The sequence below is a fragment of the Perognathus longimembris genome, chromosome 24, assembly GCF_023159225.1.
Source record: "Perognathus longimembris pacificus isolate PPM17 chromosome 24, ASM2315922v1, whole genome shotgun sequence".
Classification (NCBI taxonomy): Eukaryota; Metazoa; Chordata; class Mammalia; order Rodentia; family Heteromyidae; genus Perognathus; species Perognathus longimembris.
The window spans coordinates 1,165,706-1,180,971 of record NC_063184.1 but is presented as its reverse complement, the minus strand read 5'-3'; the positions used below and the strand labels follow the sequence as shown (position 1 = coordinate 1,180,971).

Sequence of the window (15,266 nt, the reverse complement as noted above, 5' to 3'; positions counted from 1 at the left end):
AGAGACAACGCTAATGGGAGAATAAACTATTGATAAATGCAACAAGGATGAGTCTGCAGGAGATTTTGTTGAGGGAAGATGCAATGATTCCATTTATATAACGTTTGTTTAGCTGTTGTCGCTCTGGTCCTGGAGCTGGAACTTCTGGCTCTTTCTTAGCATTTTCACTCAAAGCTGGTGCTCTTTCACTTGAGCCACACTCCCACTTTTGGCTTTTTACTTGTTCATGGAAGATAAGAGTCTCTTAGATTTGTCTGTCCAGGCTGACTTCAAACTGAGATCCTCAGATATCAGCCTCCTGAGTAGCTAGGACTATAGATGTGAGCTACTGACCCCAACTTATATAACATTTTGAAAAATGAGTCAAGTTTAGAAATAGAAGACAAGTTATGTTGGGTGTCAATGGCTCATACCTGTAATCCTAGCTAGTCAGGAGGCTGAGATCTGAGGATCTCAGTTCAAAGCTAACCCGGGCAGGAAAGTCTGTGAGACTCTTATCTCCAATTAGCCCCTAGAAAAGCAGAAGTGGCGCTGTGGCTCAAATGGTAGCGCCCTACTCTTGAACTGAAAAGCTCAGGGACAATGCCTAGGCCCAGGGTTCAAGCCCTGTGACTGACAGAAAAAAAAAGAGAAGGTAGAATCTCCCAGGGATTTTGAACAGAGAAGGGCTCATAGAGGAGTAATATAGGTGTGGTTATTACAGACGCCACGGGCCTTTCTATTGTTTTTCTTCAATATCTTCACTGTGATGGTGGCTTCCCAAACCTTGGCAGGAAATAAAATCCCCCACTGTGCACCCAAATAAAACTAGACAGTCTGTACAAAATCAGTGCATCCAGCTAATGTCAGTGCCTTGGTTGTAATGTTTTACTGCTTTGAGGCAGCATTATCATTATTATACAAAAACAGTATGCAAAGAATTGTTCCATTTAATTCTTTCAACTGTGTATCAATCTGCACTAGTCCTTTGTCAGTTAATAAAGAGAAAGAAATCTGGGTGCTGGTGGCTCATACCTGTATTCCCAGCTCCTTGGGGGGCTGAGATCTGAGGATTGTGGTTCAAAGACAGCTTGGGCATCAAAGTACACGCGACTTATTTGTCATGAACCACCAAAGCAGCCAGAAGTGGAACTGTGGCTGGCACAATAGAGAGCTAGCCTTGAGCACACAGGTTCAGGGGTAGCACTATAAAGCCCCGAATTCAAGCCCCCAGGACTAGCACAAATAAATAAATAAAATAAAGGGAAAAAATAAATGACACGTACATTGACTATCACAGCAGTGGTGATGGAGCAAGCACTCCTTTCTGACTTCAGTCCATTTGGTCTCCTTCGTAAACGTAGCTGACCTCAAGGACTCTGCACGGGAGCTGAGCCTGTCACCAAACAACAGTCCACACTCAAAGGACCGGATATGAACCCCAGCCCTGGATGGACACAGGGTGCAGATGCTTCTGGGCAAAGCAGCTCCACTGGGCAGCTTGGCCAGATAGGAGCTGCTCTTCGTCCACCTCCCCTTTCCCGAGCAGTGCCTGCCCCTTCTCTGCTGAAGGAGCCCTTCATTTCTGTCCATCTCCTCTTCCTTGGTAACTAAGTGTCCCCTGCCCAGCAGCCTCTGCCTCCTTCCTGCTTGCTTGGTGTCTGGGCTGAGCCACTCCCTTTGGGGCTGCAGTTACATCGCCCTGCACTGCTGTCTGGGGTACCACCAGGTACAGGTGGTTCAATTCTGGGAAGGTTCCCCAGGTGAGGAATTCCATGGCTCAGCCTCGCTCTGCATCTCTGCCACGTGGTTGTAACTCTTCCCATGTGGAAAGTACGCAGTGTGCCCCTTCCCACCCCCCCACAGGTTGTCATCCAGGGGAATGAAACAATAGTTTAAAATTCACTCATTAATAGCTTCATGAGGATTATGCTGGAACAACTAGAAACTTGCTGGCTGCTGGGGTCAGAGTCTGCAGGACATTTGAATATGATTTGATTAAGGGAATTACAGGCCAAATTATGTTATTATTTGATACAGTGGTTATATAAAGTAGTACTTCCTTTGTAAAAACCACAAACAGTTATTCATAGTGTTTTTCACTAACCGTAGATGAAACTTTAAAAAAAATGATTGTAATTATGGTTCATTATGTCATTTTCTCCATTTTTGAAAAAAAGCCCCTTTAAGTCTTCTCTCTGAATGGCTACATTATTTTTAAATTGTGTCCACTTAGATTCTTTTTAAAGCCACTATTAGATTACAAGGAATAAAAATATTGTCCAACTTGTTTTTAATTTCCAGACATTTTGTTGAAGAATAAAGAGGCCTTGTTCCTCTTTCATTGTCGAGGCTGGCTCTATGTGGGGAAGGATGGGAGGAAAACAGGGGGGAAGGATGGAAGGATGGAGGAGAATGGAGGGAAGGATGGGAGGATGGAGGAGAATGGAGGGAAGGATGGGAGGATGGAGGAGAATGGAAGGAAGGATGGGAGGATGGAGGAGAATGGAGGGAAGGATGGGAGGATGGAGGAGAATGGAGGGAAGGATGGGAGGATGGAGGAGAATGGAGGGAAGGATGGGAGGCTGGAGGGAAGGATGGGAGGATGGAGGAGAATGGAAAGGAGACTGAACACCTCTGTAAGTGAGAGTTAGAGGATTGTGTTTGGGGAAATGAAGATGTCTTCTGTAGTTAAAGACAGAATTCAGAGGCATTACATACTAAAATAATACAGTAGGCAAAATAAACTATTGTAATCTTTTGTTTGGGCTTTTGTACTAGGGCATGAACTCAGGCACTGAACCCGGGCACTGTCTCCTGAGCTTTTGTACTCAAGGCTGGCATTCTGCCACTTGAGCCACAGGTCTTCTGGGTTTTTGCTAGTCAATCAGGCATAAGGATCTCAGGACTTTTCCTGCTCCATCCAGCTGGTGGCTTTAACACTCTCCTCAGATCTCAGCTTCCTGAGTGGCTGGAAAAGGAGCTGGGGCTCAAATGGTAGATCACTCGCCTTGAGGAAAAAATGCCTTGGGACAGCATCCAGACCCTGCGTTTACTGTTAAGGAAAAAAGAAAAAAATTATAAGGAGATAACTGAAAGTTTTAGAGAGTCAAAGAAGTACTAGAAATGAAAGAGGAAGTCCGGAATTCTTTAATGAGAAGCATTCCTTTGTTATGATTTCATAGGGAATCAAGAGGGACTTTAGATCTCAGGACATCATTTCACATCGCCTTTGATCCTCCCCAGTGATCACGGGGAACATTTCCCCCTGTGTATTACCAGCGGCTCACACTGGTTTGTCTTTCCATTATTTAATCACATGCCATTGCGCATAGCACCTAAGGATTTAGAGTTTCTGCTGAGAGTCAGGCGGATGTGATCTTTCTCAACTGTGGTGGACTCCCCCCCATCCCCACCAATGCAATATCAGTCAGGAAATTCCTGAACTAGAGTCTTCAAGTGGAACTGTGATGGTTCCAGAGGACGATCCCACTTTGGTTCTTCCTTGGTGTGACCCGACCATTTCCTCACTGCAGGTGCCGTCATCTGCAAGATGGTCCCGTTTGTCCAGTCTACTGCCGTGGTGACCGAGATCCTCACCATGACCTGCATTGCGGTGGAGCGGCACCAGGGCCTGGTCCATCCCTTCAAGATGAAGTGGCAGTACACCAACCGTAGGGCCTTCACCATGCTGGGTGCGTGGACCCAGTGCCCTTGCGGGCACTGGGCGCCTCGGGGCTGCGGCATGTCAGTGGAGGGAGGGGAGGGTTCTGTTCATGCACTGGGCTGGCCTGCTCGGGTACCTGTGTGTGCTGAGGCAGAGCATCATAGTCTGGGGTGGCAAAATGGGTCACCTCATTGTGGACATGAGGCAGAGATTCAAAGAGTCTGGGACAAGATAGACTCTTCTGTGACACACCCCACCGCACCTCCACCCCAGTGCCTACCACCTCTAAATAAGCTCCACTGCCTCACAGTGCTAGCCTTTGGGCTAGCATTCGTTCACCCACGGAGTTTGAGCCTTCATCATCTAATCACCTCTCCAAAGCTAGGTGCTGATAGCTCAGGCCTGTAACCCTAGCTACTCAGGAGAGTTCAAGTGTTCAAGCAGAGTGCCCAGGCCCTGCCTTAACATGTAAGAATTCAGGGCACATTTCAGAATACAGTGATGATGGTAAGATTACTGGCTTTGTCATAGAGTCCTCGGGCCATTCTTTTTCACAGAACCAAGAGAACTACATGTGTACACCTGAAGGGTGCCTTCTCAATTAACCTACAAGTACTAAGGCACCATTCCCGAGTTCTATTTCTCTTCCTATTTTCTCCCTTTCCCACCACCCTCTTTCTCTCCTTTAGGTCTGCCTCAGCATTGAAGGTATGCCATTTTGGATATACTACTTCAAATCCCAAACTGCTTTATTATTATTATTAATTAGCTTTTGGTACCAGTCCTGAGGCTTGAACTTAGCGATTGGGAACTGTTTCTAAGCTTTATTTGTGCTCAAGGCTAGCCCTCTACTACTTCAGCCAGAGCTTTACCTCTGGCTTTCAGTGGTGAATTGACTTCCCTGCCTGGGCTGGCTGGATACAGCAGTCCTCAGATCTGGGATTCCTGGGTAGCTAGGATTACAGGCGTGAGCCACCTGCGCCTGGCTCATGTAGCTCTTCCTCATAAATCACTTTTGTGTGTTGATTCTCAGTTTCTTGAAGCCCAAGGCAATACAGAGTTTTCTTAATGATGCCACTCAGTAAATAAAGATCGAACGAGCTTAACTGTTCCCCCAAATCAAAGTCAAGGCCCTTGATTCTGTTCTCTTTCCAGTCTGTTAAGATTCACAGATTGAAATACTCTGTGGTAATTAACTATATTTTTCCTTCTTGGCTAAGTACATACATCATTAAAGCAACTACGCTCAACAAGCTCAGGAAGGAGGGGAAATGTGCAAAGAATGCATTTATTTCTGAGGTAGTGTTTGCTTTTTAAATAGGAAAATAATGGCTTGAGCACCAGTGGCTCATGCCTGTAATTCTAAGCTACTTAGGAGGCTGAGATCTGAAGATCACAGTTAAAGTCACCCTGGGTAGAAAAGTCTATGAGCCACTTACTCCAGCTAACCACCAGAAAGCAGCTGTGGCTGCTCAAGTGCCCAAGTGCCAGCCTTGAGCTAAGGAGCTTGGGGACAGTGCCCAGGTCCTGAGTTCAAGCCCCAGGGGACCCTTCTCTCTGCAACCAACCAACACACACACTCACACATAAACACACACACACACTCACACATACACACACGCACACACACACACACACACACACACACCATGAAAACAGAAAGTTTTCAGAGGCTGTCCTTGCAGGAATGTTGAGGATGGTGAAAGGATGGAGGCCTTGGGGGAGATGGTTGTGTAGCCCCGGGACTGAGGAGGGGTGGGGGGGGAGGCGGGCACGGGTGTGTTCCTCGTCTGAGTCACCTTGCTGGCATGTCCACAGGTGTGGTCTGGCTGGTGGCTGTCATCGTGGGAGCACCCATGTTGCACGTGCAGCGACTCGAGGTAGATGCAGAAACCCTTCCATCCGCTCTCGCTTCTCCTCACGTTTCTTTCTTCAAGAGCATGACAGAAAATTGGTGTCTGAGCTTCTTTTGCCGAAAGTCTTTCAAGTGGAATAAAGTCATTTTCAGGCCCCTTCCCCTTCTGTTGTGGCTAGCTCCTCTTGACTATCGTATGAAGATTTTAATGCTTAGGATCATTGATTTTAAGTGCTGAGATCACGTCTGCAAATTCCTGCAAGCTAAGCATGTTTTTCCCAGTGCTCCCCAGTTTCATGTTGGATTTTAAGTGGTCATTGATTGTTCTAGATTTTTCTTTTACATTTTAGTCATAGAAAACTAATAGATTGTCCCCTTGTTGGGACTTTTTTTTTTAAGCTGGTCCTGTGGCTTGAACTCGGGGCTTGGGTACTGTCCCTGAGCTGCTTGTGCTCAAGACTAGAGCTCTTCCATTTGAGCCACAGCTCTACTTCCATTTTTTTCTGAGTAGTTAATTGAAGATAAGAGTCTCACAGACTTTCCAGCCTGTGCTGGCTTTGACCCATGATCCCCAGATCTCAGCCTCCTGAGTAGTTAGGATTACAGGTGGGAGCCTCCAGTGCCCAGAACTTGTTAGGATTCTTAAATATATTTTTTATTATCACTAAATAGCTGTGCACACAGGGATGTGAATTCAGCATGTCAGTTTATGAGTACAATACATCTTGGTCAAGCTTACCCCTTCAGCATTCCCCTCCATGGGTACCCATTTATTACTTGATAGTCCTCACAAAGTCCTTTCTTACCCGCCTCCTATGTCTTGAAAAACTGAGATTGGAATTTGAAACGGGCCAGGGCATGATCTTCTCGAGCCTCTCTCCTTCCCCCGCCACTGTTTCTGGTAGGCCTGCCATGTGTGGGATTTGCTGTCCTGAAAGCAGTGCGGTGGTTCTGCATAGCCCAGCCTGACCACCGGGTGTGCTAGCTGCATCTTGCCGAGTCGAGTGGACACACAGGAGTCTTCCAGAACAGTAAGGCATTACATACAGGAGTCAGCCTTGAAAACAATGCAGCCCTTTGTAGCTTTCATTTTAATTTTTTTTTCTGTGCTGGTTTCAACTCAAGGTTACAACTCAGGACCTGGGCACTGTCCCTGGGCTTTTATTCGATCAAGGCTAGCACCCTGCCAATTGAGCCACAGCTCTACTTCCAGGTGTTTGGTGGTTAATTGCAGATAAGAGTGTCATGGGCTTTCCTACTGACGCTGGCCTCCAACCGCAGTCCTCAGATCTCAGCCTCCCAAGTAGTCAGGAAGACAGCAGGTAGGAGGCACTGATGCCTAGACCTTTTGTGTCTTTTAAGGCAGACCTAGAAGATCTGAGGTTTTGCCAGGCGTGCTACCCATCTCCGAGGCATATGGAATGAGATGTGGGGTGAAAACAGATTGTAAGAGTAGCCCGAGGAGCAGGCCCCAGTGGCTCACACCTGTGATCCTAGCTGCCCAGGAGGCTGAGATCTGAGCATCCCAGTTCAAAGCCAGCTCAGATAGGAGAGTACATGACACCCTTAATCATCTGAAAGGCCAGAAGCAAAGCCGTGGCTCAAGCGCTAGAATACTAGCTTTGTGGAAAGTGCTCAGGGACCGTGCCGAGGCCCTGGGTTCAAGCTTCCAGCCTGGCCCACAAAATGAACACCCTGAAGCTGAGAGAGATGGGGAGAACACCAGAGGGGGTGGTGTTCATCAAGGTGCACTGTGCTCATGAGCTGCCTTGTTGAATGGACCCCCCCCCCCACCCGGTACAGCTGCTTCAAGACAGTAATATTAATATTACTCATACATGAAGAAGGCTGATTTCATTTTCGTGTGTGGATATGGAATGAGTCCATCCCTGTAAGTACAGCAAGCTCCTGGAGTCTTCCTGTTGTCGCCCACCAGGGCTCTCCAGTTATGGTAAAATGTCACGGGTGAAACCTTTTGCCTGCCCTTTAGATAATTAAAAGCTCTGGTCACTTTCAATCAGCGGAAAAGTGTTAGTTTCATTTAAAAAATGTTCAGGCCTATCCTGTCCCATAAATCATGTTCTCAATCAATATGAAACTTTGCCCTTCCCTCAAGGTGAATTAATCTGGAGCCTCATGTGAAGAAGGCTGCAGTTGATTTCTTAATTTCCTGTCTCCATACCCACAGCCCTCCTCCCCAAGCAACTGAAGAAGAGAAAAAAGACTGAGAAAAGAATAAATCAAAAGCAAAATGATTTGCCAGGTGCTGGTGGCTCACGCCTGTAAGGCTAGCTACTCAGGAGGCTGAGGTCTGAGGATGGTGGTTTGAAGCCAGCTCAGGCAAAAATAAAAAGTCAGTGAGACTCGTACCTCCAAATAACGACAGGAAGTCAGAAGTAGAGCTGGGGCTCAAGCAGCAGAGCACTCCCCTTGAGCCCCAAAGCTCAGGGACAGCACCCAGGCTCCCAGTTCAAGCCCTAGTAATGGCCCAGTCCATCAATAAAGTCAACATATCAGTCAGTAATATTACTTTACTCTCTACTCTATTTTAAATGCATATGCCACTAAGTTCACAGGATGTTTTCATTATATGATCTAACTTGCAAAGCTTTGCTCACTGCTGAGCAGATCAGCCAAGTCAGAACTTATTCCTGTTAGGACGAAGTCTGATTTTACTTTGGAGATGAAACAAACGCACTGATGTGTCTCCCGTGGCCACCGGTGGCCCCTGCGTTTTGTGTCTGTGTGTGAGCATGGGGCACCTCGATGTCCCGCCTGAGTGGACACAGCACCACCCTCCACGCTTCCCACACTTGCCGCTTCGCTTTGTTCCCCCTGGGCTTGTTCTCAGGAATGATGTACTTGACAATTTTCAGGACATGCTCTTTCAGGAGGTTGTTAAATTCAAATTGTCATCAATTCTACCTCCTCACTATACAAAAATGAATTCACAACATCCCACCACTTGTCAAAATACCATTTTATTTCCTAATATCAGGCTTTGTCCCAAATAGAAAGAGGTTTAAGACGGAGAGAAGGGGAAAGTACAAGGCCTCACTCTATGATCTTTGGTTAAAGATGGCACCGCTGACATACGTAGTGGAATTGTCTCTCCCACGGGGCCCCATGAGAGAAGATTTAGAGTAAGTGAGTGATGGTTTTCTAGATTAGAATAGGGATGTTTATGGAGGTGAAAGCGAGAATACCAGCCCCGTCGACTTCTCAACCCCAGACACCACCTAACACAGTGGTAACGTAGAGCTGTGTGCAGTGAGAAATCAAGTATGGGAGATAGGCTGCCACAAGCACTCTTGAGAGATTGGGCTAAGCGAACTCTACAGAGAGGCTGATCTTTACGCTTCCTGTTGACTCCTGCCTCGGTAGCTGCTGCATGGAGTCAGAATGACTTTCATTCTTCACATCTATTCCTGGAGAATTGGATCTTGAAATTGTTTTTCAACGAATGTTACCTTTCCTGGTCGCATCTATCACTAGCAGCTGGATCAGAGCTTGCATTTTCCAAGCTTTTCCTTTGATGTTGAAGACTACTGAGGAAATAGTTTCTGAACTATGTCTAAAACTTAGTTAATTCAGGAGAGAGTAAAATAATAGTTGTGTGTGTGTGTGTGTGTGTGTGTGTGTGTGTGTGTGTGTGTGTGTGTGTGTTGCCAGTTCTGGGGCTTGAACTCTGGGTCTGAATGCTGTCTCTGAGCTCTTTTTGCCCAAGAGTAGTGCTCTACCACTTGAGCCACAGCTCTACTTCTAGCTTTTTGGTGGTTAACTGGAGATAAGAGTCTCATGGAATTTCCTGCCCAAGCTGATTTTGACCCATGATCCTCAGAGCTCAGCTTCCTGAGTAGCCACCAGTACCCAGCTAAAATAGTAATTTTGACAATTTTCTTTAAAAATTTCTAAAACTTCTCCCGTTTCCATTCCTGTTACCTAGAGATCATGGCCTTTGAACATGCTTTGCAAGTTTACTTTATCTTTGAAGTATAAGCCCTTTTCTTATTCTTTACTGTTAATAATGTTTTGGAATTTGGGAGGACATGGCATTAAATCAGCAACCAATTACAATCTGAGTATTTATATATGGGCAATGATTTTGATCCAGTCTCTCATTTGCCTCAGAATATCAGTAACTTTTTTGAGACCTTAACAAACAAGCAGACCGTTCCAAGTTTAAAACACAGTGTAGTGCCTCTTACTTTGAATGTATGTTTTAGTAATTATATTTTTCAAACTACTGGAAGACTAAATTTAATTCTGTGACTCATAGGTCAAGTGTGGTAGCAAACACCTATAATTCCAGCTATTTGGAAGCCTGTGAATGGGGGGCTGTGGTCTAGCTGACCTGAGCAAAAGTCAGGATATCCTACCTGAAAAATAACGGAAACTAAAGGATCCAGGCATGGATTAATTAGTAGAGCACCTGCCTAAGGAGATAAGCTCAAGGTCCTGAGTTCAAACTTTAGGGTGACAAAAAAACAATTGAAAGAAAAAGAATGTTAAATAAAATGTGTAATGAATAGAAATAAATGTTGAGAACATTTAACAAAATCTGAAAGTAAACAAGCATAGACCTCAATCTCAGTTCAAGTGAAAAACATGCAACATGCCTACAAACTCTAGTCCTTTAGTAGAAAAACGGCACCTTACAACCAATGACCTTGAGGAGTGAATCTGTCCTTGAGGCGAGGAGCGGCGGGCAGCCAGTGGGAGGAAAGCAGGCCAGGCAGCGCAGGAATGCATGGCCAGGTCTCCTGTGGTCTCTCAGCTCTTCTCACTGAATCCTTCTCCTTGTAAAGATTAAGTACGACTTCCTGTATGAGAAAGAGCACATCTGCTGCTTGGAGGAGTGGTCCAGCCCTGAGCACCAGAAAGCCTACACCACCTTCATCCTCGTCATCCTCTTCCTCCTGCCCCTCCTGGTCATGCTGGTTCTCTACAGCAAAATCGGCTACGAGCTGTGGATCAAGAAGAGAGTGGGAGACGGCTCCGTGCTCCGGACCATCCACGGAAAGGAGATGTCCAAAATAGCCAGGTCTGTCTTAGGGAAGATGCCCCCTGGTTTAAAGTATCGGTAATGGGGGCTGGGGATATAGCCTAGTGGCAAGAGTGCCTGCCTCGGATACACGAGGCCCTAGGTTCGATTCCCCAGCACCACATATACAGAAAACGGCCAGAAGCGGTGCTGTGGCTCAAGTGGCAGAGTGGCAGAGTGGCAGAGTGCTAGCCTTGAGCGGGAAGAAGCCAGGGACAGTGCTCAGGCCCTGAGTCCAAGGCCCAGGACTGGCCAAAAAAAAAAAAAAAGTATTGGTAATGACTTGTGCTGGAGGACAGAGTCACCTCGGAACCCAGAATTCCTAGACAAATGTCTCAATGCGTTGTGAGGTTTGATGGGTGGCGGGAAGAAAGGGCAAGGTCACCAGCTATTAAATCAAAGGGAAAGGGAGTCCAAGCAAGGTCCCTGGAGGCTCATGCCTGGAGTCTTAGCTGCTCAGGAGGCTGAACTCTGAGGATCTTCCTTTGAAGCCAGCCTGGCCAGACAAATCTGTGACACTCTGATCTCCAGTTAACCAGGTTTTGTTTTGTTTTGTTGTTTTGTTTTAAGCCAGAAGTGGAGGTGTGGCTCGAGTGGTAGAGAGCCTGAGTTGAGCAGAAAATCAAAGTGAGATCTTGAGGCTAGGAGTTCAAATGCGAGTAAGGGCACACAAATAAATAAGTACATGGAAATGGGGGCAAGAGATGGAAATGTACTTCGAATCGGTAGCATTGCCGATAGCATCTACATGTAAATGTGGTGTGACAGGAAGAGCTGGTTTCAGGATGCCAAGTCCCCTCGGGCATTTCTTTCTCTGTCATTTGACACCAACATGAACTAGAGCAACACTTTTCCTCCTTTGCACCATTGCATGCCTGAAATGCGTGATGTGACTTTTGAAAACCGTTTGAAACCAGAACATGCTAGCTACCATGTTTTAAATAAATTAATCCTTTTTTTTTTGTGCCAGGTGTGGGTCTGGAACTCGGGGCTTGCACCCTGTCTCTAAGCTTTCTTTTGTTCAATACTAGTTATCTACCACTTGAGACACGGCTCCACTTCTGGCTTTTTTGACAGTTAATTGGAGATAAGACTTTCAGTCCTGTACTGGCTTCGAACATGGATCCTCAGATCTCAGATCCTCCTGAGTAGCTAGAATTACAGGTGTGAGCCACCAGTGCCTGATTATGCTAGTTATAATTTTACCAAAAGGTTGTGCCTTCTATCTTACTTATTAGCATCTAATTTAAGGCTATGGTACACTTTCCTGCTATGGTACTTGAAGTAATTCTGACTTATTTTTCAAATGATTATCAAAATGAAAGGAAGCCATACCCTGTAAGAAGTAGCTTAATGAGTTTGATGTTTTAAAAAGCAATTCTTTAAGGGGACAGCGACCTCTAGTGCCTAGTTTATGAAATGAGAATCTCCCCTGGAATGTCGGGGTGGGGTGGGGGTGGGGCTGGGCAGAGGCTGGGTCTGAGTCAACTGTGCCATTTTCTTAGGAGGAAAGTTTACCAGGCTGCAATGACAGATAATGATTATGAACTCTATGAACGGAAAGCACCACACCCACATGTAGATCTCTTGCAAATCTGAATCTGCTTTCTCCGAGGCATGAGTAAAGTCAATGTGACTCCTTGGTTAGCCAGATTATTTAGCTATGTAATAAAAAGACTATCTCTTTGTTTTATCCTCAAGGCTTACTGTATTTCATGAATATTAGCTTTTTTAAAATGCCAGTACTCGGGCTGGATCTCGGGGCCAGGGTGTTCTCCTTTACTTTTTTGCTCAATGCTAGCATTCTACCATTTGAGCCACAGCTCCATATTTGGCTTTTTGGTGGTTACTTGGAGATGAGAATCTCAGGGACTTTACTGCCTAAACTGGCTTCAAAATGAGATCCTCAGATGCCAACCTCTAGAGTAGCTCAGATTACAGGCCTGAGCCACCGGTGTATAATTAAATATTATTTGGCTACCAGAAGTATTCATCTTTTTCAGTATATACCAAACAAAAGCTTACTCACTCAAGTTAGGATGCCTTAATCAAATCAAGCAATCCATTCCTTCCTAGCCATCTGACTTTATAAATGTGTCAGCTCCTCTGTGTTTCCGTCCCCACCACCACTGGCTGGCTTATTAATAAGGTTGATGGAGTAATCCATGCCCACTGTCTGTGCCAGAACCAGAGCTGTGGTGAGCATGCAGCAGAAGGAGGCTTATAATACAGAGGATGAAGGGGGGTAAAGTCCATGGAGACGATGACAGTCAGCCCACGGTGAACTCCCCATGCCTCATTCACTGTTGAGCAGCAGGGATTGTGTGAGGTGGGCCCAGGCTTTCTTCAAGCGGGCGCTAACTGGCAGCGTTTCTCTGGGTCCAGGAAGAAGAAGCGGGCCGTGGCGATGATGGTGACGGTGGTGGCTCTCTTCGCGGTGTGTTGGGCGCCCTTCCACGCGGTTCACATGATGGTGGAATACGGTGGGCATGCTCATTCTCACTCCAGACACTTCCTAATGGGTTTTCTGCTAGAACGGGCAGGGCATCCTTGAAATGAGTCATTATTCACTTGCGTGATACAGTCTCCATCACTGTGCACATTTGCTCACCAGATGGCTGTGTGCTAGGGAACGGCACATGCTTGGGACTCAGTGATTGATGAGATGAGGACTGACTCTTGTTGTCTGAACGTGCCAGTCCTGGGACTTACACTCAGAGGCCAGGCGCTGTCCCTAAGTGTTGTTACTCAAGGCTCGTGCTATAGCACTTGAGCTCCATTTTTGGCTTTTTGGTGGTTAATTAGAGAGAAGAGTCTCACAGACTTTCCTGCCTGGGGTTGGCTTTGAACCTCGGTTTTTAGATTTCAGCCTCCTGAGTCCTGAGTGGGTTTATAGGCACGAGCCAGCTACCAATGCCTAGCTAGGACCAAGTCTTCGTAGTAATTACAATGATAAAAGAAAAGCTTTGAGCTTTGTCTCCCATGTTTCTCCTCTTCCTAAGCTATTTCATAGTAAGGAGGAGAAGTGTGACATTTTCTGAGGTTTTTCTATTTGGAGTGTGTGTGTGTGTGTGTGTATGTGTGTGTGTGTGTGTGTGTGCACTAGTACTGAGGCTCGAACTCAGGGCCTAAGCACTATCCTTGAGCTTTCTTTGTTCAAGGCTAGCACTCCACCACTTAAGCTACAGTTCCACTTCCAGCCTTTGGGTGGTTAGTTGAACATAAGAGTCTCACTAACTTTCCTGCCCAGGCTGGCTTTGAACCCTAAGCTTTAGATCTCAGCCTCCTGAGTAGCAAGGATTATTGATGTAAGCTACTGGAACTGGAATTTACACCAGATGAATCAGTAACAGTAGGATTTCAGTCATTCTCACAGTGTGTCTCTGATAAGCCAGGATGGAATACAGTTCTTGTGGGATAGTGCTTCCATAATGCAGGGGACCTGTTAAAGGGCAGCTTTGGCTTCTAATTCCACAGAGCTTGAAGTCTTCAAGTTGAGGTGTTCTAAGCTCCCAAACTTACACTGGACACCACCTATGTACCTAAGATAAATTTCCTGAGAACGATGTCTCAGAACAAAGGTAAACCTTTTCAGCTGTCAAAATGGTCTTGAGAACCATCCACACTCTTAACTATTTGTACAAAACTAAGCCTGGGGTAAAAAGCAGTGACAGAGAGGCTGTTGTTGGTTTTGCTTTTGTAAAACGTATTTGTGACAGTTATAATGAAATGATAATTCTGGTAGAAGCGAAATTCTCAATTCTTGCTTTATTTCAGGTAATTTTGAAAAGGAATATAATGATGTCACAATCAAGATGATTTTTGCTATTGTCCAAATCATTGGATTTTCCAACTCCATCTGTAATCCCATCGTCTATGCCTTTATGAACGAAAACTTCAAGAAGAATTTTTTGTCTGCTGTGTGTTATTGCGTAGTCAAAGAACCCTTGTCTCCCGCTGGCCAACTGGGCGATTCAGACATTACGATGGTGCCGAAGAGAGTGAAGGCATTCCCCAGAGAGAACGTGGAGGAGGAGACCAAAGGAGAGGCGTTCAGTCACGGCAACATTGAAGTCAAGTTCTGTGCACAGCCAGAAGAAAGAAAGTATTTCAAGCGGCATCTTGCCTTCTTTAGTTCTGAACTTTGTGAGAATTCTGCTTTGGGCAGTGGACATTGATTGTGACAATGTCTCTATGATGAGTATCAATTCATATCGCAAAATGGAGAGAACTTTATTTTGAGCAAAGGTCATAGACTTAGGTTTACAAATAATGAACAGAAGGAAATGAGTCATTTTTTCACTTAAAATGCCATGACACATGAAACTACCATTACTTTTGCTTAGGATAATGTGCAGTTGATTAAACAAAATCCAAAGTTATATGTGTACTATAGTAGCAATTAAAAATTCAAATTAACAGGAAGCCAAACTTTAAATCAAAACTAAGTGTTAACAAGATTCTCATGTGACGGAAGTACAGATTTGAAAAAAAAAAGTTTCCTGAGCTGAGTGATAGTGGTCTCTGCCTGTCATCCTAGCTCCTCAGGAGGCTGAGATCTGAGGATCACAGTTCAGAGCCAGCCTGGGCAGGAAAGTCCTATGAGACTCATCTCTAATAAACCACCAAAAAGTCAGAAGTGGAGCTGTGGCTCAAGTGGTAGAGCAAAACAAGTTCAGAGACAGACAGCTCAGGCCCCGAGCTCATGCTACAGGACTGAT

At 45.6% G+C, this 15,266-nt stretch overlaps 1 protein-coding gene across 1 annotated transcript in view; it reads left to right on the top strand.

Annotated features, from left to right (window-relative positions):
• Positions 1 to 15,034, top strand: part of Qrfpr (pyroglutamylated RFamide peptide receptor) — a 34,526-nt gene extending 19,492 nt beyond the window's left edge. The window contains exons 2-6 of the mRNA XM_048333599.1: positions 3,516 to 3,674; positions 5,465 to 5,526; positions 10,310 to 10,545; positions 12,931 to 13,028; positions 14,323 to 15,034. Coding sequence (XP_048189556.1) covers positions 3,516 to 3,674; positions 5,465 to 5,526; positions 10,310 to 10,545; positions 12,931 to 13,028; positions 14,323 to 14,723 — 956 coding nt within the window. The 3' untranslated portion in view covers positions 14,724 to 15,034. The remainder of the gene's footprint in view (positions 1 to 3,515; positions 3,675 to 5,464; positions 5,527 to 10,309; positions 10,546 to 12,930; positions 13,029 to 14,322) is intronic.
• Positions 15,035 to 15,266: the final 232 nt, after the last annotated feature.